The 24,455-nt window shown below is 39.7% G+C and overlaps 1 protein-coding gene across 1 annotated transcript in view; it reads right to left on the bottom strand.

The window, feature by feature from the left end:
- LOC150092422 (retinoic acid receptor RXR-alpha-B-like) overlaps positions 1-24,455 on the bottom strand; it is a 136,505-nt gene that overhangs the window by 69,932 nt on the left and 42,118 nt on the right. The window contains exon 3 of the mRNA XM_090414900.1: positions 4,176-4,279. Within this exon, the coding sequence (XP_090271026.1) occupies positions 4,176-4,279 (104 nt within the window). The remainder of the gene's footprint in view (positions 1-4,175; positions 4,280-24,455) is intronic.

The raw sequence follows: 24,455 nt of genomic DNA, 5'->3' as shown, positions 1-24,455 counted from the left end.
AGTGGTGTGGAATTTGTGGATGTGTGGAATGAGTTCGATGGGCGAAAGGACTTATATAAGATGGATGGGTTACATTTGAATGGAGTTGGTGTACGGAGACTTGAAAGAGTGTTGATGAATGATGTGGAAGTGGATGTACAGACTCAGGGAAACTAGATTTATTAAGAGGGGGGGGGAGTAGATATGCAGACTTTAGGGGGGGGGCAGTTAAGTGTATGAACGAGTATATTATGCCCGGGCGAGTACGACGGACAACAAATCAGAATGGGATAATTAGTATAAGGAATCAAAGTAGGGATGGGACAAATGGGCTTCTGCGATTCATGTACACTAATGCCAGGAGTATTAGGAACAAGAAGGAAGAGTTTTTGGCCATGGTTGGCACTTCCAGGCCACGGGTTGTCGGTATTAGTGAAACATGGCTGACAGAAGATGATAAAGCTAGTGGGATTGAATGCGATGGGTATAGCGTGTTCAGGAGTGACAGGGTGAATAAAAAGGGGGGAGGAGTGTTATTGATGATAGCTGATGAGCTTCAGCCAAGGAGTATAGAAGTTGAACTGCAGGATGGGGAAAAAAGCACATTTGAGGCTGTTTGGTGTGAGATACAATCTAGCAGAACAAAATATACAATTGGGTGCTGCTATAGACCGGGTGATGGAGTGGATGGTGGGAATAGTATGCATAAGCAAATAGAAGAAATGAATGGAAGGAGGGTAATTATTATGGGTGATTTCAATTATGGTAACATTGACTGGAAAGAGGAGAGGGCACATGGGAGGAAGGAATTGGATTTTATGCAGTTATTAAGGGACAACTATCTACGGCAACATGTATTGGAAAATACCAGGGGGCAGAGAGTGCTGGACCTAGTAATTGCAACTGAGAATGTAGCTGTAAAGAACATGACCATGTTGCCACCAATTGGTGAGAGTGACCATAAGGTCATGACTTGGGAGGTGGCTAAAGGAGTTGAATTTACAATTAAGACAGGGTATATGTGGAATTACCGGGCTGGTAAGTATGACAAGCTTAGGTGTGTGCTTGGCTCAATGCCATGGCATGTAAAACTGCAAGGGCTGGATGTTGATGGTGCATGGGAGGTGGTTAAGAACTGTTTGCAGGAGGCAATGGTTGACTGTATACCAAGAGTCCGAATAATAAATCAGGTAGGGGTTAAATGGATGAATAACACTATTAAGCTTGAGCTGCAAAAAAAGAAACAATTGTGGAGGGAATTTAAGGAGAAGGGTGACCATCAGGTGCATGAACAGTATAAAGCTCAGGCCAGGATGGTAACAAGGGTGGTAAGAAAAGCAAAAGCAGATTACGAAAGGAAATTGGCCATGCAGGCTAAAGAGAATCCTAAACAGTTTTTTCAATATGTTGCAAGTAAAAGGAAAAATGCTCATGGTAGAATGATCTTAAAAAATGCTGAGGGTAGGGAGGTAACTGAATCAGTCGATGTTGTGGAATTACTGAGCGAGCACTTTGCAAGAGTATATCATCCAGGTGGTGGCTTTGCGGAAATGGAGGAACCAACAGCTTATACTGGAATTGTGATGAATGAGGTAGAGGTAACTAGTCTATTACAGAACCTCAATGTCAATACATCTGTGGGATTGGATGGTATACCAGCTCGTGTCGTACGTGAAGCGGCCAAAGAATTGTCAGTGCCCTTGACCATTATGTTTAATTTGAGCCTCAGGACTGGGTCAGTCCCAAGGGGGTGGAAAGAGGGGAAAATAGTTCCACTGCACAAAGGTGGTTCCAAGGCTGCTGTTGAAAATTACCGGCCAATCAGCATAACAGGAATCATTATCAAGGTCTTAGAGAAAATAGTCAAGAGGAAAATACAAGATTGGATAGAAGAAAATGGGATACTGTATCGGGGACAGCATGGTTTTGTGAAGGGTAGGTCATGCCTCAGTAACTTGCTCACGTATTATAACACAGTGACGGCTGAACTGGATAAGGGTAATGGGTTTACAGTGATTCTGCTGGACCTTGCTAAGGCCTTGACAGGATACCACATGGAATTCTAATCAGTAAATTGCAGCATATGGGAATGGACATAGGGTTGGTGAGATGGATAGGAGGGTGGTTGACGGAGAGATATCAGAGAGTGGTTTACTCAGGAGTAGAGTCCACAAGACGGCCTGTGACTAGTGGTGTACCACAAGGATCTGTTCTTGGACCACTGCTGTTTAATTTGTTCATAAATGATATAGGAAAGGATCTGAGAGGAACAGTTCATTTGTTTGCGGATGATGCAAAGTTGGGTATGGCAATAGCGAATGCAGATGACGTCAAAATTTTGCAGGATGATTTGGATAGATTGGAGGTCTGGGCTAGGGAGAATGGATGTCAATTTAATGTGGCAAAATGTAAGGTTATGCATTTTGGGGTGAAAAGATGGGAGGCAGTTTACTGCATTGGTGGAACCGTGCTCCAGGAAATTGATGAGGCACGAGATTTAGGAGTGTTGGTGGATAAGGAATTGAAATTTAGGGGACACATTGCAAAAGTGGCCAAATCAGCTCATCAAATCACTTGGTTGTTGAAGAATACGTTGACAAGCAGAGACAAGCAGGTTATTGTTCCTCTGTATCGAGCCTTGATAAGACCTCATCTCGACTACTGTGCTCAGATTTGGTCACCTAGGTTTCTTCTTGATGGGGAGGAGGTGGAGAGGATCCAGAGGCGAGTGACCAAGATGATAGCAGGTCTGTGGAATGAACCTTACGAGAACAGGTTGAGGATTTGTGGGTTGCAAAAATTGGTTGATAGGCGGAGGAGGGGAGATATGATTGAGACATTCAAATTACTGAAGGGTTTCTATAAAATTAATTCAGAAGATATTTTTGAGAACAGGGCTGGTTGTGGGAGGACTAGGGGACATCCATGGAAACTGGGCAAAAGTGTGGTTAGTAAAGGTGTTAGAGCTGGGTTCTTTACTTTTAGAGTAGTGAATGAGTGGAATGCGCTCCCTGAGTCTGTGGTGGATGCTGTGACAGTGAATGAGTTTAAGGCGAGGTATGATAGATACTGTATGAATGTCGAATAGTTGTGATGAAAATGATTTGGGGCCTCCCTCGATGAGTCTAATGACTCCCTGGAGTTGCCCATAATAATAATAATAATAATAATAAAATGCATTTGGCCAAGATGGCAGGAAAAAAAAAATACAGGAAAAGATGAACATTTAGTACATTGATATAGTTAGAAGTGGTTATTATTATTGTTATTTGACACCTCCAGAGAGTCCTAGGACTCATCGAGGGAGGGCACCTACTCTACAACTCTCCACCACTCAACCTCATCCACAAACCGCCTCATCTGCATCAACGCCATCTACTGTTCACTATCACCACTATTATTTTCACAGACAATCACAAACATCCATGGCCATGGCGGGATTTGAACCCGCAGCCTTTTGGTTGGAGAGCAGATACACTAACCACTCAGCCAACCAGGCCGGCAAAGAAGTGGTTTAGAGGATCAAAATATAGATCTGATAATACTGGAGTCCTGAAATAACAGATTAATTTGGCAGAAAATTGTTGATAGGAAGTTAGCAATAATGTAAACTATTTTATGTAGTAATATCATAGTATTCTGTACACACCTTGAAGGTCATATCAGAAATATGATAATAATTTATGACACTATGTCATTTAAACCAGAACCTTCATAGCTCAGTTGGTATAAACAAAGCACTTTGGTCAGAAAGACCTGAGTTCGATCCCTGTCCATGACGTGAGGAACTTTAGGTGGTCTCTTTCAACTAAGGGTGAGTTAGCCAGTCTCAGAGGAAGGTAGAGGGGGTTTTTTGTCCCTCAGAACAGGCAAACTGGCCCCATGAACACATGGATTTACAGTCATAAAATACCTACTTAATCCCTCATTAGGAGGACTCAATCCATCCTAAGGACAGGAATGGAAGGGGGAAACCCATATGAAATAAATATAAATAAACCATTTATGAACTATCATAAATGACCATTTATGAACTATCTCATTGGAGGATATCAGTGATGGTGGTGGACAAGGACCTGAAATTGAGGGGCCACATTGCTCAAGCTGTGAAAACATATTGCATATGTTTTATTACAATTATCAATTAACAACATGCAACATATGCAGAAACCTGAGTAAAGTTTAACCATACTCACCTGTAAACACCATAATGTTTCCCTGAGGCCCTATCTCCACAAATAGAACAAAGATGTTTTGACCCACTTAGCGGATGACTTGGAGGATAACGAGGAGATTGTGGCTAAAAGGTGAAGTTCAAAGATGTGCTTAGCAATATATACAAAAATTGCATTACAATATTCTAATTAAATTTAAAAATACTATATATCAAATGAATTATCAGTGATCAGTTTAAAAATAAAAATTTAAAAATACAACATATCAAATGAATTATCAGTGATCAGTGATTATAATGATCAGTGACTGGCTGTTAGATAGTATCAGAAAGTTGTATATGGGAGTGCAGTGCACTATCCGGAAAGAAGAAGGTCACTAGTGGTGTGCCACAGGGGTCAGTTTTGGGACCATTGCTGTTCAATTTGTATATTAATGATATTGGGATGGGTTTAACTAGTGATATGCTGCCTGTTTGTAGTTGATCCAAATTGGGAAGAGCAATGCAGAGTCAAACAGATGTTGTGGTCTTACAGGAGGACTTGAATAGATTACATGAATGGGCAGGTAAGTGGAACTATCAGTTCAATGTTGCAAAGTGGGGTTTTGAAATTTGGCAAGTAGCGAAGGGATGCAAAGTATACACTTGGTGGGGAAACTTGAAAGGAGGTAGAGGAGAAGAGAGATTTAGGAGTGGTGGTGGACAAGGACCTGAAATTCAGGAGCCACATTGCTCAAGTTGTGAAGACATTACATCAGATAATGGCAATGATGCAGAGGACCTTGACATGCAGAAACAAAGAGAATATGATGCCACTGTATAAGACCTTCATCAGACTTCATATGGATTATTGTGCACAGATTTGGTCAGTGGGTTTTCATAGTGTTGAGGATATGTTAGAAAGAGTCCTGAGAAGGTTCACAAAGGTGGTCAGTGGTCTTTGGAATGTGGAGTACAAGGACAGATTGAGAGAATGTAAATTGCAAAGTCTCATGAAGTGGTGGAAGAGGAGGGGGGGATATGATTTAGACATATAAGCTGGTCAGGGGTTGTTATCAGGTTGACATAGAGGAGATTTTTCATAGAATGGGAGAGGGGTTTAGAGCAAGAGGCCATCACTGGAAACTGTATAAGAGGGTGTGAGCAGAGGAGTGAGGAGAAGGTTCTTTGCATGGAGAGTGGTTGGTGAGTGGAATGCATTACCTCAGTGTGTTGCGAATGTAGACACGTTGAATCAGTTTAAGGCATGGTCAGATGAACATTATGCGTTATAGTGTGTACTTCCCACGATGCATCTCTAACTCCATGGAGGTCAGATGTTAATAATAATAATAATAATAATAATGAATTATATTGAAAGATATAAAGGAATTGCTGTTCTTTGATATGACTGAGATGCATGAGCACTGAATAATCCATACTTAAAGGAAATATTAATAAATGACTGAAATAGAGAGCCAAAAGGCTTCACTTCAGCGATGCAAAATTATTCAAATATAAGTGGATATTGAATCCAACATTATTTCAAAGCCGAATACAGAAACTAAAAGAGTTTCATACCAAATATAGATAGAAACTATAAACGTTTCGGCAGATCCAAGAGTAAGCAAACCTTTCATGATAGGGGCAACTTGTAGTAAAGATGAGTTAAACTCTGATCACTGTCCTTAGTATTTTCCCATAATGTAAAACACATCTCCTAGGTATGATGTTATACATTATGGGAGGGGGGGGGGGTCACTACCCAGAACGGTTTTGACCTTTGTTGAGGTCTCATCAGTGAGTAGACAGACTCAAATTGTAAATGTAAATACTCAGGTTGTAGTGATGCAGAGGTTATATTTTCATGACTACTGCCAAATATACTTTACCATACGAATTGCCGAGAGGTGTCATCACATTACATAGGGTACCAAGAATTACTGAAATAGAGAACCAAAAGGATTCGCTTCGGCGATGCAAAATTATTCAAATATAAGTGGATATTGAATCCAACATTATTTCAAAGCTGAATACAGAAACTAATAAGAGTTTCAGAGAAACTGCAAGAGTTTCATGCCAAATACAGATAGAAACTATAAACGTTTCGGTGGATCCAAGCGTAAGCAAACCTTTCACGACAGGGGCAACTGAAATAGAGAACCAAATTTTATATGAAGCTAAGTTCAGTGGCTCAGCTTCATATAAACCTGATTAATATCATGATAGAGTGGTTAATCCTTCTTTGTCTCTTAAGTCTCTTAATTGTGTGTACTTTCACTAGCAGGTTTGTTTCGCATGAGGAAAAAACAAAAAATAAACAAACAAAAATATACATACAAGATTTTGGAAAAATAAACTGTTGCCTAAAATGCTCAAAGTAGGAAACAAAGCACTACCCATTACAGATTTGATTCTCAAGAAAAATGATTGATTGTTGAAGGAGAGAAAATTATTATTATTATGAGAACTGTCTGCTAGTTTAAATATATCACTGGAAGTGATTCACCACAGCCACATTTGATATGGGTTAAGCATTTGAAGATGTGTTTTCATAATATCAGCAGTGAGTCATAGATAATATATTTTGCCAAGAACCAAAGCAGCTGTCAAATCCTTGGAAACACAGAAACTTGTGGAGAGTTAAAAATATTCTATTTCAACCTTATATTGTACAACTGAGGCCTTGAACAGAAAAGGATCCCTAGTTTTATGGAGGTGGAGAACGATAGATATGTGATGTATTTAAAGAAGGAAAGGAGAGGTGTAAGTCAGCTCAAGAAGACAGATCTGATTTTGCATGAAGATCTGAAAATGATCAAAGGTGAGGAAAGATGAAGTGCCATCTTCTTCTTGTGTGAAATAAAACAGGATGATGTGGTAGTATTTAAGTTCACATAGTTTTACTTATTGCACCGAAATATGGCAAGGATATCAGCACTTAACACATTCACATATGTATGTTGCACTGGCAGGAGCTTGCTTGATCATATAAAATACCTTTCCTGCAAAGGGTAGTCACATTTTTACACATTAATCAATATACACTAGTGTAGAAAAGCTAAGGACAAACTACATTTTTAACTGTATATGAAAAAATTTTCATGACTACAGCCAAATGTGGATATAAATTTATTGCCAGTACACTAATCAATTATATAACACAAAAAATATGTTATAAATTTCATACAAATTAAATTGCAATATGTTTTTGGCAAAAGTTATAAATTTCCTAAGGATGTAGTTAAGGAATTAATGTACAGTGCTTAGAAAACTACACAGAGAGACATTTCAGTATGGAATACTGAAATGTCTCTCTGCATCTCTGAGCTGCATCACAGTCCACCCCAAACTGTGATGCAGCTCTGACTCACAATGTTGCACCAAGTGATTCAGGAGTTTTTGAGGCAAACTGGCCCAATCCTCCTTCAGGGCAAGGATAAAGCCTATCTCCACAGCTCGTGCATGATGTGGTGTGGCAGTGTCATCCATAAAAATGAATTCTTCGCCTATAGCACCATGAAACAATCGAACATGATGTTGAAGAACTTCGTTGCAATATCGTTCACCAGTCATAGTACCTTTTTCCAGCACTTGTAGCTCAGTGCGTAAGCATAGTACTTCCTCAGCACTGTTGTATCAATCACTTTCAAGACCATTCTCACAATGGTAAGCAGTACCACTTTCATGCTTAGAGTACATTAGTCCATCGAAGTCTTGTCCAATTTTTATGATACAACACCTGAAAACGTGGTCGACAATGAGCTATGGCTAAAGTGATTTCACATCATGCAGATTTTGAATCTGTGTGATATGGAGTTGAAATGAATAGGCTAGTATATCTGATAGGATGCTGTTATAGGCCAGGGAATGTAGAGAATACTGATTATGAAATGTTTAGGCAAATTGGTTGGGTATGTAAAAAGAAGGTGAGGCAGTATCTGACACAAGCAATGTATAACTGCATACCATGGGTTAAATGAATAAATAGAGTAGGAGTGAATTGGATGAACGGTGAAATCAAGCTTGCTTGATTTCACCGTTGAATAAGAAAATGCTATGGAGAAGGTACAAGATAGTTGGTGGTGGTGATTGGATCCATGAAGAGTATAAAGTGCATGCTAGGAAGGTGACGAGCATAGTAAAGAAAGAAAAGGTGCAGTATTGGCTGATCAGGCCAAGGTTAATTAACTCGATGGAATTTTTCTGCTATATGGCAAGCAAGATAAAGAATAATTGTGCAGGTAGACACTGGTGGATAGTTATGGCAGCAGAATAACAGTTGAAAATATAGAATAACAGTTGCCAATATATATTGGAATTACTGAACGATCACTTTATCAGTGTATATCATACTGGTGTAAATGATGCAGTGCAATATATAGAAGGGAGGCAAGTATTAGAAGAATTGGAAGTGAAAGAATCAGAGGTGTATCAGGTGTTGATTGGGTTAGATGTTAACAAGGCTGTGGAAATGGATGACATATCACCAGTGGTGAGCTATGTAAATTATAACAAAGGGCTTGCATCATCGAGAAAAAAAAAAGAGACCTAACTTAGCCCTTATAATACTTATATTGTGACTTTGTAGAGCTTCTGACAGATATGATAATTCCTGTAGGATATCAATCATTAATGCCAGATCTTTTAAAAATTCCAAATTGAGAAGTCGGTTTTAAACGCCCTTATATTAATCGTTTGATGCAAAATGCTTGCATAAAGCTGGGTAATTTCTCCACACAGCAAGAGCCATTCGTAAAATGCAAGCTGCCCATCGTGGTCCAAACACATAGCCGATCTTTAAAATTTCGATACCAAGGTCTTTTGCAATCATATTTAATTCTCGTTGATTTTTTGGTGATTGATGATAAAAAGTATATAATTTATCCATAAATATTTCAAAATGATTTATTTCTTTAATGTTTTTTTTATCGATGAGCTACGCAATGCCATATCACAATGTTGGGAAATCTTTGTAGAAGTTTGATTGCAATACCTGATTTGTTTTCTAACATTACACTAGCTCCATCAGAACAAAATGCAATGAAATGATTTTTAAATAGTTATCAGAAAATACATATAAATTTAAAGTAGCAATTATAGTAGCATGTATACATTCCGCAGTGGTATTTTCTAGTTCTACAAGATTATTAAAAAAGAAGAACAAGGGGCTCGCAAATTTGAGAAAAAATTAACAAAGGCCCCTTATAGCTCACCACTGCATATCACCATATATTCTTAAGAAATGTAAACAACAGTTAGCTATGCCCTTGACTTGGTTATTTAAGGAAAGTCTTGAAGTAGATAGGGTTCCTAAATAGTGGAAAGAAGGCAAAATAGTACCACTCCACAAGCATGATTCTAGGAAAGAAGTTTCTGATTATAGACCAGTCTGTATAACTGCATTTGTAGTCAAGGTGTTGGATAGATTGGCTAGGAATAGAATACATAATTGGGTTGATGGATATAGCATTCTTTATGATGGTCAGCATGAACTCGTAAAGGGTAGGTCTTGTTTTAGCGATTTAGTTGTATTTTATAAGGTAATGAGTGTGTTAGATAAGCGAAAATCATATACAGTGACATTCTTGGCCTGTGAAAAGCGTTTGATAGATTACCAGAACTAATGATGTTAATTCCCTTCAGGAAGATTTGAATAAACTTTTGGTTGGACAAAGAAGTGAGGTTGTAGTTTTAATATTAATACGTGCAAGGCATTTTGGAGTGCAGAAATATAAGGTGGTGTACTATATTGATGGTGCTGTACTGCAGGAAGTTGATGAGATTTGAGATTTGGAAGTGATGATTGACAGTAGACTGAAGTTTAGAGGGCATATTGCAAGTACTGCAAAGACTGCACATCATTGTGCTGCTATGATAAGAAGTATACTTTAACATGTAGGGATAAGGAAGTGGTTTTGCCACTGTATAAAGCACTGGTCAGACCACATTTGTACTATTGTGCTCAAATTTGTTCACCTGGATTTCAGTATGACGTGGCAATGTTGGAATGGTCCAGAGATGTTAGTGAGATGATATTATTAGATTAATCCAGTTGGGATTATAAAAAGAGCAGAAGGCAAGAGAGGAAAAACTAGAGGCCATCCCTATGGAAGCTATGTAAGAATCTAGTGAAGAGGGGTGTGAGGAGTAGATTTTTTACATGGAGAATTATCAGTGAATAAAACACATTACCAGAATGCATTGTTAATGCAAGGAATTTTAAGATTCGGTATGATAAATATGTTGTCAATTGAATGAACCTCCCACAATGAGTCTACCGACTCCAGGATGGTGCAATAATAATAATAATACAAATGAGAGGCTGTTGTGCATCACTAGCCCATATACTCAACAAATGATTTTATAATACAAACTGTGTTTCTTGATTATTTGTTAAAAAATAAAATTAGTAGAAGTAGCTCTTAAGATCCGTATGAAGGAACTGATTATTATTTAACCTAAATAATTGCTCTGCAGTGACATATATCAGAAGTATCCAGCGTATATAGGTTTAGGTGTTTCTCATGGAAAGGCTTAGAAGTTGGTTATGCATTTTTACTAAATAGCTTAAGGAAATTACAACGTATACTAGGATATACATTAAAATAAATTTTAATACACTTCCGATATTTCGGCAACGTCACGTTGCCATTTTCACAGGAACTTAAAAACAAGACGTGTACGCAACCACAACAAACAGTAAATGAGGACGAAGTAGGAATCTATTCTTTCTCCTAAAGTCCTGATGGTGGCCCCTAGCAGGCAATATTGGTATTCTTGGGCGATTGAGCTGAAGGTCTTCTGATGTAGGTTTCCCAAATTTGAGGAAGTCTCATGCAGCCAAATTTGTTGAGGTTTGGATCGTTTCTTAGGGCTGAAGCTGATTCCATGAAAAGCCTTTCATATCTGTATTTGCTACGGTGTATTATCCTGGCTTTCTTCCACCGTATTCTATGGCAGGTATCCAGAGCATGGTCAGCAAGACCCGAGTGGCTGTATTGGTGAAACCGGATGTGGTCCTTGTGTTCTGAAATTCTGATATTTGCTGTCCTGCCTCTTAGATTTTTTTCCCATCAAATAGTGTTTAACTTCTGGAACAAAACATTGATGGAACCATTCATTAAAAATTTCTTTTGTAACCCAAAATTATTTGCCTTCCAGTGCACTGGTAGCATGTTAAAATCCACAACTATCATTTCCCAAGGTCTCAGGGATCGATTAGTGAGTAATGGTTTTAATATACAATCTCCTGAAACACTGCTGCAAAATAATAGAGTCATGTGATCCTTAGCTGCTTTAAAGCCACCAACACTTTTTTGTGATTTTGCTATATAAGTTTTACTTGGCATTTGTCTACATTCTGTAGCATAGAGTAATCCCTGATATTTAAAACATTGAGGGAGTTCCCCAAAATTCAAGTTTAAGTAATAGTATCATGCTAGGAAATGATAATTATAATGGAAATACCCTTTTTAATGAAATTGAATTCAAACAGAAATTTTAAAAATAAGTGCCATTTGAACAGTGTTAAATCAAAATATACAGTGTAAAAATAGAATTGCTTTTGTTTTCTAAACCGTGTTATTTTGAAATCATGTAAAAAAAAACCATGTAAAAAGAGAATTAGCTATTTTGGATGAAGGAGTAATTGTTTAGACAGATTGTTGAATAAGATAATCAGTGATAGAACAGTGATGTAGAAATCGTTCTACAGGGATGCAATCAGAAGTATGTATCAAGAGATAGTAAGCCACTAGAAACCACCTGGAAAGCCATCCAAGGAATGATTTATAAAAGTTTGACCATGGTTACAATGAATGAACAGAAGGTCTAGTGAGGTCAAGTTTCAGATGATTGGAGTAGAACTCTCAGAGCATTCATCCATAAAAAAGAGAAATAAAACCAAATATAAAAATTACACAGGAATTTTCCTACTGAGTATTTGAGGTATGATTTTTATGCAAGCATGCCTAAAAATAAGCTATGAAAAACTTCAAGGACATGCTAGGTTCAGGCCAAATAGTAATTGTCAGGATCAGATTTTTACTTAAAGACAAAACAGCCAAGAAAATTATGGAATATAACAAGGACCTGGAAAAGGAATATGATAAAAAGAATATGATATTCTTTTGATTACATAAATGATTTGTGGATGTTTAGGGCAGATGGAAGGAGGATGTGTGCGAAGTGCGACCTGAACGAGGAATTGATGAATGCAAATATGAATTTGATGACAGAAAGTGTTAGTAGCGAGACTGTCACGGGGAAAATGAGTGCACGTTCGAAAGAGAGGTGAAAGAATGTTAAAAAATCAGTGAAGAAGAAGACAAGTGATATAAAAATCCGTAACGGATGTTAAAAAGGATGAAAGCGAGGTGAGAGTGGCGGAAGGAAACAAAATTGAGAGAACGAATGAAACTGGAAACGGCGTGATGCAGGAATCGAAAGTGGTGGAAGGAAATGAAATTGAGAGAACGAATGAAACTGGAAATGGCATGATGAAGGAATCGAAAGTGGAAAAAATCGAAAGAATGAATGATAGCTAAAGTTGGACGCATGTTGGACTGAAAGTACAGAAGCACAGAAGGATGAATGAGAGTGAAAGTGAGAAGAGGGGGGTCGAGAGTTAGAAAATTAGGAAGATTGAATGATAGAGAGAATGTGACGCAAGATTCGGAAGTTGAATTGGATGAGGAAAGAGATGAAATGGATGCGGAATGAAATTAAGAAAATTCGGGTAAAAAATATTAAAACAAATCATGATGGCACGAAAGAGTTAACGAAAGATAAGCGAATGGCGTTGAATGCCGACTGCATTATTAAAGGTGTGCTGGATGATGAGATGCATAAGGTATGTTTTCCAGGTGGTAAAATGAGTAGAGTGATTGAGGCATTGGATATCAGGAGAGAGCGAGCAAAGGAATTAATGGTTTTAATCGGTACGAATGATTTGACAGAGAACAAAGAGAGCATCAGAATTGATATCAGGAGGCTGCTTAGAAGGATAAAAGAGAATAGTGTGACAGGAAGGGTGGTCAGCGTGTTGCCTAGGTATGACTGTGGTGAGATGAGGCAGAGAGCAAGGATTATGAATGATATGCAGGCTGAAATATGTGAGGAGACGGGAGTGCAGTTTGTTAATGTGTGGAATGACTTTGAGGGATGAAGTGAGCTGTATGGGAGCGTTGGGCTGCATTTGAGTGGTTATAGTGTGAGTTGCTTGGAGAAACTGCTGCTGGAAGGTAGAAAAGTGAGTAGAGAAAGAGAGAATAAATCAGAACAAGCAGGAAGTGATGTGGAAGAGCAGGAGAGTAAGATAGGAGAGATTGAAGAGGTGGTTATGAATGAGGAAGTGAGTGGTATGAGTATAGAAAATGAGAGAATGGGTGTGCAAGAGGAACAGGAAAACGGGGAGGCTCAGAGTGGACAGGGGTACACAGCATGAGAAAGGTGGATGCTCTGAGAGGAGGTGAGAGCATGTGTAGAAAGGAATGGGATGACCTGGGATCAAGAGGAAACAGTTGGAATTAAAAAGGGTTTTAAAATGAATAAGCAGAAAGGCAAATGGCCACAGTGGAGCATTGGGAGAGATCGCATTGAGTGGGTGGTATCAGTGGAACTATCTGTAGATCCAGAAATGAGCTGTTGTGTTTGTATACAAATGCTAGAAGTATAAGAAACAAGGCAGATGAAATGGTTGCATTAATTGCGTCTGTTCACCTAATGATTGTCGGAATAAGTGAGACATGGTTGGAAGAGGACGACATCCTGACAGGAATAGAAATGGAAGGGTATGATGTGTTTCTTGAGGATAGAAAGGGTAAAAAGGGAGGGGGAGTGCTATTGATGATAGAGAGAGAGAGTCATGCCCATACAAAGTAGAGATGCAAGATGGAAATAGTGCCAGTGATTTTGAGGCAGTATGGTGTGAGATAGAAGTGAATGGAATCAAATACTTGGTTGGATGTTGTTATAGACCAGGAAATGTGGGTGGTAGTGATAATGAAGGTATAATCAAATTAGCCATGCAAATAAGAAAAGAGTGATCATTATGGGTGATTTTAATTATGGCAATATAGACTAGAATGATGAGCTAGCAACTGGAAGTAAAGAAAATGAGTTTATTGAGTTTTTGAGGGATAACTACCTCAGACAGTATGTAACAGAGGGCACATGAGGATTGAGAGGCTTGAATTTGGTCATCTCATCAGAGGATGACCAAATGCGATACAGAGAAAGAGGGAGGGCATTGTGGAGGCAACATAAGCGAAGTGGAAATAACCAATTCCATGAGGTCTACAAAGACCAAGCAAGGAGGGTGACTTGGTTGGTGAGGGTAGCTAAAGAGAGGTATGAACAGCAGTTAGCTGATGAAGCCAAAAAGAATCCTAAGAAGTTCTTGCGATATGTAGCCAGCAAAAGAAAGAATGATTATGGAAGGATGACATTGATTGGAGAAAATGGTATAAAGACAGCTGTTGCAGAATGTGTGGAGGAGATACTTAATGAGCAGTTCATAAAGGTCATGCAATCTTGTGAATGTGACTTCATGGAGAGATTGAGAGCAGTAGATGATGGGGAGGAGAGACTGACTGTAAGTGAGTAAGAGGTGTATGGAGAGTTGAGTAAACTAGATGTTAATATGGCTGTGGGACTTGATAATATATCGCCACGTATTCTGAAGGAATGTGCCAGGGAGTTGACACCTTTCTTGACATATTTTTTTTAATACGAGTCTTGCACTCAGTCAAGTCCCTAAGGAGTGGAAGGAGGGCAAGATTGTGCCACTTCATAAAGGAGGTAATCAAACTCAAGCATTAAACTATAGGCCTATCTCTGTGTCAGGTGTTGTGGTTAAGTTGTTGGAGAAGCTTGTGAGAACTAGGATCCAGAGTTGGATTGACAACAATGGCATCATCTTTGATGGACAGCATGGATTTGCTAAAGGGAGGTCATGTTTTAGTAATCTACTTACTAAAACATGACCTCCCTTTAGCAAATCCATGCTAAAGGGAGGTCATATATTCTCACCAAGCATAAAGTGACTGCTTCCTTTGACAGAGGAAAAGGTTATACAGTAATATACTTGGATTTCGCAAAGGCTTTTGATAAAGTACCTCATGATAAATTGATCATCAAACTGGAGCGGATGGGGTTGGATATTAGATTGGTGCATTGGATTGGAGATTGGCTGTCTGATAAGTATCAACAAGTTGTGTATTTGGGGAGCGATATCCAGGAAAAGGAAAGTACTAGTAAAGTGCCTCAGGGATCTGTTTTAGGGCCATTACTGTTTAACTTATATATTAATGATATTGGTGAAGATTTGGATGAAGATATTCAGTTGTTTGCAGATGATGCAAAGTTGAGACAAACCATGAAGAGTAGAGAAGATGTTGTGGCCCTACAAGAACTTGAATAAATTGAGTGATGGGGATGCGAGTTCAATGTTGCAAAATGTAAGGTTTTAAAATTTGGAAAACAAAGATGGGATGCAGAATTTATGCTTGGCGAGAATATATTGTTGGAGGTAGAGGAAATAAGAGATCTGGGGGTGATAGTGGATAAGGATCTGAAATTTAGGGAGCACATAGCCAAAATTGTGAAGACAGCACAAAGGCTTCTGGAAACGATGCGGAGGACACTGACTTGTAGAAGTAAGGCCTTGATTAGGCCACACATTAACTATTGTGCCCAGATTAAGTCACCTGGTTTTCAGAAGGATGAAGAGATGTTGGAAAGGGTCCAAAGGGGACTGACTAAGGTAGTTTCTGACCTCTGGAATGTCGAATATGAGGAAAGATTGAGAAGATGTAATTTGCAGAGTCTGGTGGACAGGAGGAAGAGGGGAGATATGATAGAGACCTATAAGTTGGTAAAGGGTTGTTATAAGATCAATGCTGGAGAAGTTCTACAGAAAATAGGGGGAGATCGGGGAAGAACCAGAGGTCATCCCTGGAAACTGTATAAAGAGGGTTTGAGTAGGGGAGTGAGAGGCAGGTTTTTTTCGTGCAGAGTTGTAAATGATTGGAATGCCTTGCCTGAGAGTGTGGTGTCTGCAAGGAGTTTGAGTGTGTTTAAGACACAATATGATGAGCTGTGTGTGATAAAAGGACCTCCCAGATGAGTCTTTGACTCCACGAGGTGGGTAATAATAATAATAAAGTGCAAGGAGAAAAAAATGTTTAGAATGTTACAGTTAAGTGGTGTAAATGGAATATTATATGAGCAACATATAGCTAAAGCTAAGCTGTAAGTCAGCAGTTAGAACTGACAAAGACACAGAAAGATGATTTCATGTGAAATAAGGTTAATATATACCTCTGTACCTCAAATGGTAAAAGCCCTGGCTTGTTTACCATAAAGGCTGTGGGTTCAAATTTTGTATATGGCATGAATGTTTGTAAAAACCTGCTCTGGATAAGTTAATATACCTCCTTGAATTTATAAGACTTGTTTCTTATAAAAGAGGGAGAGATAGAAATTTAAACTATCAGGATATTATATTTTGTCTGACATAAAAAAAATCAACTACCAAATCAAAGTCATAGCTTGAGCTTTCTGCAATCACTTACATCACTTCCACAAACTTTTTTTTGTGGAAGTTTGAAGATGTTTGAGATGTTTGAAGCAAAAATCCTAAGCTCTGTTACATTATAATCTTCCCTTTGGCTGTGCTATGTTGAGGACTTTGGCTATTTGGTCAATCAGTTATGACATATAAATATGCCTTTAGTGCATTTAACAGCCTAAACTCTAGAATACACTAAACACAACAACTGTTTACTGTTCATAGGTTTATTCAGTGGATTCCCAGAGGACTCTCTCTCTCTCTTACATTAACTACAAAAATCCAACATATATACTACATATTTAAATATTAATTCATATCACCATCACCATCACCATCCTGAACAAATTTACAGCATAATAATAAGAAATAGCTAGGACTGTCTGCTCAAATCGCATCATACTAAGGAAAAAAAAATAATAAATAAAATTTAAAAAAATAATAAAACAAATAAAATAAACAAATACATCATATATCAAATAGTTTATCATGTTGCTGCTGGTGGTCCAGGAGGCTTGGTATCTTTGGACACCATTTGAGACATTAGCTTCATGTTACCAGCATTACATCTCTGGGGCTTGTTGTGTCTGAAGCACCAGCAATGTACCACAAGGGTGACATTAATGATGGGAGGGGGCCACAGGAAGACTGTCTCAATTCACTAAACAACACTCTCTCAAGATTTGTTTCTTAAGCATAGAAGGACTATCTAAATCCAAAGCCAAAGTCATCAAGAAAATAGCCAAAGACAAAATGATTGACGTCTTGGCTCTCCAGGAAACTCACGTGCCTGACAAAGCTCTTAATAGACTAAAAATCCCAGGCCTAATTCTTGTGTCTTATATTTGCCATCCCAAGCATGGCCTAGCATCATCCGACCTAGCCTCAAGGACATAACCAAACGTGTGCCTGAAGCAGAATACTCCATACGTATTAAATTCAAAATACCACTATCTACAACATCTACAAACTACCATTGCAATCCTGGCCTGACCGGATGGACCGGCCGCTACCTCACCCTGCTATCTATGTTGGTGACTTCAACTCTCATCACACCACATGGGGTTATTCTTCTAACAACCAAGATGGTGATAATCTAGTTAACTGGATGGAGACATATAACCTGTATTTGATCTACGATGTCAAGCAAAAAGGCACTCTTCACTCAGCCAGATGGAACAGAACCTACATCCCCAATATGTCCGTAGTCTCTAAAGACTCTGAAGACCACACTCTGCCAACAACCAGAATCACCCTCAACAGATTCCTTAACAGTCAGCATCGTCCTACAGTAATAGAGACAGACACATCAATCCCAATCATCAGTGGAACACCAATAGCTAGATGGAACCTTTGCGGATCCAAATGGAATGTATTTGAGAAGCAAATTGAGCAGATTATTACAGCAATACCATCCACCCCTAATTGCTATCCCAGATTTGTCAAACTAATCAAAACTGCAGCCAAAGCCTCTATTCCTAGAGGCTAGAGACAACAATACATCCCATGCTGGAGTAGGGATACTTTTAGCCAAATATGAAAAAGCTGAAGACCCTATTGCTAAGGAGCTCATAGCAACACTCGACAAAAACAGAAAGGAAAGATGGATCTCAACCATCCATGAATTTGACTTCACCAAATCTAGCTGGAAAAGCTGGTCACTTCTGGGAAAATTAGGGGGACAGAACCAACAACATACAAGCCAGCAGAGATAACTCCTGATCGACTGGCTAATCATTTACCGAAAAACCTCCAAGATAAGTCCCAGCTCTACCAGGAAAATAACTGTGCAATCTTCCATCAGAAAAAATCTGAAGATGGCCACCAAGCTACCTGAAGTTGTATACCCAGTTTCTCTGGAAGAGGTGCAGGAAGTCTCAAAACTCACCAAGAATGGCAAGGCTGCAGGAGTGGATGGTATCCTCCCCGAGTTTCTAAAACATCTCAGCCAACGAGGTCAAACAGGGCTGGCCACCCTTTTCTTAAAAATTATAATTGGAAAACTACCAAAACTGTGGCAGGAAGCCAAAATAATTGCTGTGCCCAAACCAGGGAAAGATCCAGATAATGTCAAAATTCTATGACCTATATGCTCGCTTTGCTCCACCTTTAAGCTCTTTGAACAAATTCTCCTTTAAAGAATTTCAACACTCATCGAAGAGCACTTCCAAATGAACAAGCTGGCTTCAGGCCAGGAAGAAGTTGCTGTGACTAGGTCCTGGCCCTGACAACACAGACTGAAGCAGGCTTCCAGAAGAAACTTAAATCCAGAGTCACTTTCGCTGACCTAACATCAGCTTATGACACAGTCTGGATCATAGGCCTCCTAAAGCTAAGCAATATCATAAGGTGCAAAACAACTTTCCAGCTTCTTGAATCCATTGTCTCCAACAGAAAGATACGGGTCCATATTGGTGGAAAAAAGAGCAGGCCCAGATTCTTCCACAGGGCTCTGTGTTATCCCCTTAACTCTTTAACATCTACATGTGTGACTTAGCACATACCTGCTCAAACAAATATATATGTACAGAGTACAACAACAGTCATATATGTATGCGTGTTGCATGGACATTCTTTAGTAAGAGATGTGACAGATGAGAGTTTGACTAAATTGTACCAACCTGGTGCGAACATTAAGGATGTAAGAAAGTCTATTAGAGTGCAAAAGCAGAGGGTGAAAGAATTGATAGTAGTAGTAGGAATGAATGATTTGAAAGGAGACAAAATGACTATGAGAGAGGAATTGAAGGAATTACTTGAGGTAGCAAAAGAGAAGAGTGAGAGAGTTAGGATGGTGAGTCTGTTGCTGCGGTATGACAGTGAAGAGTATAGAAGGAGGGCCATAATTGCTAATGACTTTATGCGCGGATTATGCAGGAGGAGTGGTGTGGAATTTGTGGAGTGAGTTCGATGAGCGAAAGGATTTATATAAGATGGATGGTTTACATTTGAATGGATTTGGTGTACAGAGACTTGAAAAGGTGTTGTTGAATGAAGTGGAAGTGGATGTGCAGAATCAGGGAAACTAGAGTTATTAAGGGGGTGGGGAAGTAGATATGCAGAATTTAGGGAGACAGTTGAGTGTATGAATGTGTGTAAAATGCCCGAGCGAGTAGGAAGGACAACATATCAGAATGGGATAGTTAGTATAAGGCATCAAAATAGGGATGGGACAAATGGGCTTCTGCAATTCATGTATACTAATGCCAGAAGTATTAGGAACAGGAAGGAAGAATTTTTGGCCTTGGTTGACACTTCCATTAGTGAAACATGGCTGACAGAAGATGATATAGCTAGTGGATTGAATGTGAGGGGTATAGTGTGTTCAGGAGTGACAGGGAGAATAAAATGGTGGGAAGGAGTGTTATTGATGATAGCTGATGAGCTACAGCCAAGGAGAATAGAAGTTGAACTGCAGGATAGAGAAAAGAGCACATTTGAGGCTATTTGGTGTGAGACTGAGGCTAGAAGAACAAAATATACAATTGGGTGCTGCTATAGACCAGGTGATGGAATAGATGGTGGAGACAGTATGCATAAGCAAATAGGAGTGGAAGGAGGATAATTATTATGGGAGATTTCAACTATGGTAACATTGATTGGAAGGAGGAGAGGACAGATGGTAGGAAGGAATTGGATTTATGCAGTTATTAAGGGATAACTATTTGCGACAGCATGTAATGGAAAATGCTAGGGGTCAGAGAGAGAGAGAGTGCTTGACCTAGTTAATCGCATCTGAGAATTTGGCTGTAACGAATATGACCACGTTGCCACCAATTGGTGAGAGTGATCACAGGGTCTTGACTTGGAAGGTGGCTAAAGGTGTGGAATTTACAATTAAGACAGGGTACATGTGGAATTATCGGGCTGGTAAGTATGACAAGCTTAGGAGTTTCATTGATTCAGTGCCATGGCATGTAAAACTACAAGGACTGGATGTTGATAGTGCATGAGAGACGGTTAAGAAGTGTTTGCAGGAGGCAATGGCTGACTGTATACCTAGTGTCTGAATAATAAATCAAGTAGGGATTAAATGGATGAATAACACTATTAAGCTTGAGCTGCAAAAAAAGAAACAACTGTGGAGGGAATTTAAGGAGAAAGGTGACCGGCAGGCACACGAATGGCATAAAGCGCAGGCCAGAAGAGTAACGAGTGTGGTAAGAAAAGCAAAAGCAGATTATGAAAGAACAATAGCCATGCAGGCAAAGGAGAATCGCAAACAGTTTTTTCGATATGTTGCAAGTAAAAGAAAAAATGTATATGGCAGAATGATTTTAAAGAATGCCGATGGGAGGAGGTAACCGAATCAGTTGATATAGTGGAATTACTGACCGAGCACATTGCAAGAGTATATCATCCAGGTGGTGACATTGCAGGAATGAAAGAACCAACAGCTTATATGAGAATTGTGGTGAATGAAGTGGAGGTAAATAGTCTATTACAAAACCTCAATGTCAATACATCTGTGGGATTGAATGGTATACCAGCTCGTGTCGAACGTGAAGCGACTAGAGAATTGTCAGTGCCCTTAACCATTTTGTTTAATTTGAGTTTCGGGTCTGGGTTAGTCCCAAGGGGGGTGGAAAGAGGGGAAAATAGTTCCACTGCATAAAGGAGGTTCCAAGACTGCTGTTGTAAATTACCAACCGATTAGCATATCAGGAATCGTTGTCAAGGTCTTGGAGAAATTAGTCAAGAGAAAAATACAGGATTGGATAGATGAAAATGGGATACTGTATGGGGGACAGCATGGTTTTGTGAAGGGTAGATCATGCCTCAGTAACTTGCTCACGTTTTATAACACAGCGACAGCTGAACTGGATAAGGGTAATGGGTTTAGAGTGATTCTACTAGACCTTGCCAAGCCCTTTGACAGAATACCACATGGAACTCTAATCAGTAAACTGCAGCATATGGTGATGGATATAGGGTTGGTGAGATAGATAGGAGGGTGATTGATGGAGAGATATCAGAGAGTGGTTTATTCAGGAGTAGAGTCCAAAAGACAGCCTGTGAACAGTGGTGTGCTGCAGGGTTCTGTTCTTGGACCAGTACTGTTCAATCTGTTCATAACGATATAGGAAAGGATCTGAGAGGAAGTGTTAATTTTGTTTGCTGATGATGCAAAGTTGGGTAGAGCAATAGTGAGTGCACAGGATGTCAACATTTTGCAGGATGATTTGGATAGTTTGGAGGACTGGGCTAAGGAGAATGGATGTCGATTTAATGTGGCAAATGTAAGGTTATGCATTTTGGGGTGAAAAGATTAGCAGCAGTATATCACATTGGTGGAACCGTACTCCAGGAGATTGAAGAGGCCTGGGATTTGGGAGTGTTGGTGGATAGGGAGTTGAAGTTTAGGGGGCACATCGCAAAAGTGGCTAAATCAGCTCATCAAATCACCTGGTTGCTGAAAAATACTTTAACAAGCAGAGACAAATAGGTTATTGTTCCTCTGTATCGAGCCTTGATAAGACCCCATCTAGACTACTGTGCTCAGATATGGGTGCCAGGGTTTCTTCTTGATGGGGAGGAGGTGGAAGAGGATCCAGAGACAAATGACCAAGATGATAGCAGGTCTATGGAATGAACCTTATGAGAACAGGTTGAAGATTTGTGGGTCGCAGAAATTGGTTGATAGGCGGAAAAGGGGTGATACGATTGAGACATTCAAATTAGTGAAAGGTTTCTATAAGATTAATTCAGCAGATATTTTTGAGAATAGGACTGGTGGTGGGAGGACTAGGGACCATACATGGAAGTTGGGCAAGAGCATGGTTAGCAGGGGTGTTAGAGCTAGGTTTTTTACTTGGATTGTGGTGAATGAGTGGAATAAGCTGCCAGAGTCTGTTGTGGGTACCATGACTGTAAATGAGTTCAAGGCAAAGTATGATAGATACTGTGTGAATGTCGAATAGTTGTTCTTGACATGATGTTAGGGCCTCCCTCAATGAGTCTATGGACTCCTTTGAGTTGCTCGTAATAATAATAATAATAATAATAATAATGGAGCTTTGCTGTTCGGTAGTATTGAAGCAGGAGTTAAGCCAGAAGGCAAAGCTGGCTGTCTTCAATACAGTCTATGTCCCCATCCTCACCTATGGTCATGAGAGTTGGGTGATGATCGAAAGAATGCAGACACGTCCAAGCGGCTGAAATGAGGTTCCTTCGAGGGGTTGCAGGGCTGACAAGACTTGACAGAGTCAGAAGCTCTGCAATTCGGGAAACTCTCAATACTCAACCGCTGCTTCTCCGTGTTGCGAGATCACAGTTACGTTGGTATGGGCACCTGGTCAGAATGCCACAAGAGAAGCTTCCTCAGCAGGCCCTCTTTGTCAAGCCAGAGGGTGGGAAGCCACGTGGAAGGCCGAGGACTTGCTGGATAGATTATATCCAACACCTTGGGTGGAGGACACTTTTGGGAATCCCACCAGAACACCTGAGCTTGGTGGCAGAGGATTGTGACCATTGGAAGTTCCTCTTGCAGCTGTTGCCCCCACAACCCAATTAGGAAAGGTGGGCCTTGAAGATGTATGTATGTATGTATGTATAATAATAATAATAATATACACTGATGATCTTGCAATCCTACACCAGTCTACCTCCTTTGCCAACCTGGAAACAACTTGAACACAGACGTGAACATCCTGATGTTGTACTTCAAACAGTGGTACCTGAAGTAAAATCCAACAAAATCTGTGTCCACAGCATTCTGCCTGAACAATGCAGAAGCAAATCGATACCTCAACTTCTCTGCCTGTGGCAAAATGGTAGAACAAGCCTCACCTGAAATACCTTGGAGTGAGCCTGGACAGAAGCCTTATAAAAGGCACATCACTAACCTGTCCAACAAAATTAAAATGAGAAATAATATCATTTCACAGATTGCTGGAACAACCTGGGGTTGTGGTGCTGATGTCTTAAGGTCGTCTGCACTACCTTTCGCATTCTCTGCAGCAGAATACTGTGCCCTGTTTGGGAAAGAAGTGCACACACTAACATTATGGATGCTCAGTTAAACTCTACCATGTGCACAATTAGTAGGACACTGAGAAGAACCCCCTCTTCCCTGGCTGCCTGTCCTACCTAACATTGCTCCACCAAGTATACGGAGAAGACAAGCCTCAATTAAAGTATTTAATAAAATAATGAGCAACCCATTCCTGCCCCTGCACCAGACTCTCGTAAATCCGCCTAGTCTTTGCCTAAAATCAAGAAACCCTTTCTAGTCCATGGACGAACTCTCTTTAGCCACCTTACTGTCAACACCTGACATGTGGAGAGAACACTGGTCCAACAATCTTCCAACAAATGGTTTCCTGGCTGAAGATTCCTGTGGGGCTTGAAGATGTATGTATGTTCTTCCTAGGAAGATTTGATTATCCATCAACAGGACCAGAACTAACCAGGACAGATGTGGCTACCTACTACATAAATGAGACTGTCAGACCATCCTTATTGCGACTGTTCCACCTGTGGCACAGACGATCACTCATATTATGAATGACTGCCCAAGGTGCCAATTTCATGGTGGTGGCCTCCGGGACATCCATGAGGTGACAGATGAGGCCTTGGATTGGTTTTTTGGTCTGGACATTGACCTGTAGCTGCTTTTGCCATAAGAATAAATCAATCAATCAAATAGTTTCATAAGTAATGGACACAAGCCTACAAAAATAAAACCTTCCAAACAGGCAGATGAATGGGGAACAATTAGATCACTCAAAAACAATAGCAATTCCTTAA

Source organism: Typopeltis vanoorti, chromosome 26 (genome assembly GCF_054136105.1).
Source record: "Typopeltis vanoorti isolate ZY-2024b chromosome 26, IOZ_Tvanoo_1.0, whole genome shotgun sequence".
Lineage (NCBI taxonomy): Eukaryota > Metazoa > Arthropoda > Arachnida > Uropygi > Thelyphonidae > Typopeltis > Typopeltis vanoorti.
The sequence above is the reverse complement of the archived record's forward strand: the minus strand, read 5'-3'. Positions and strand labels throughout refer to the sequence as shown.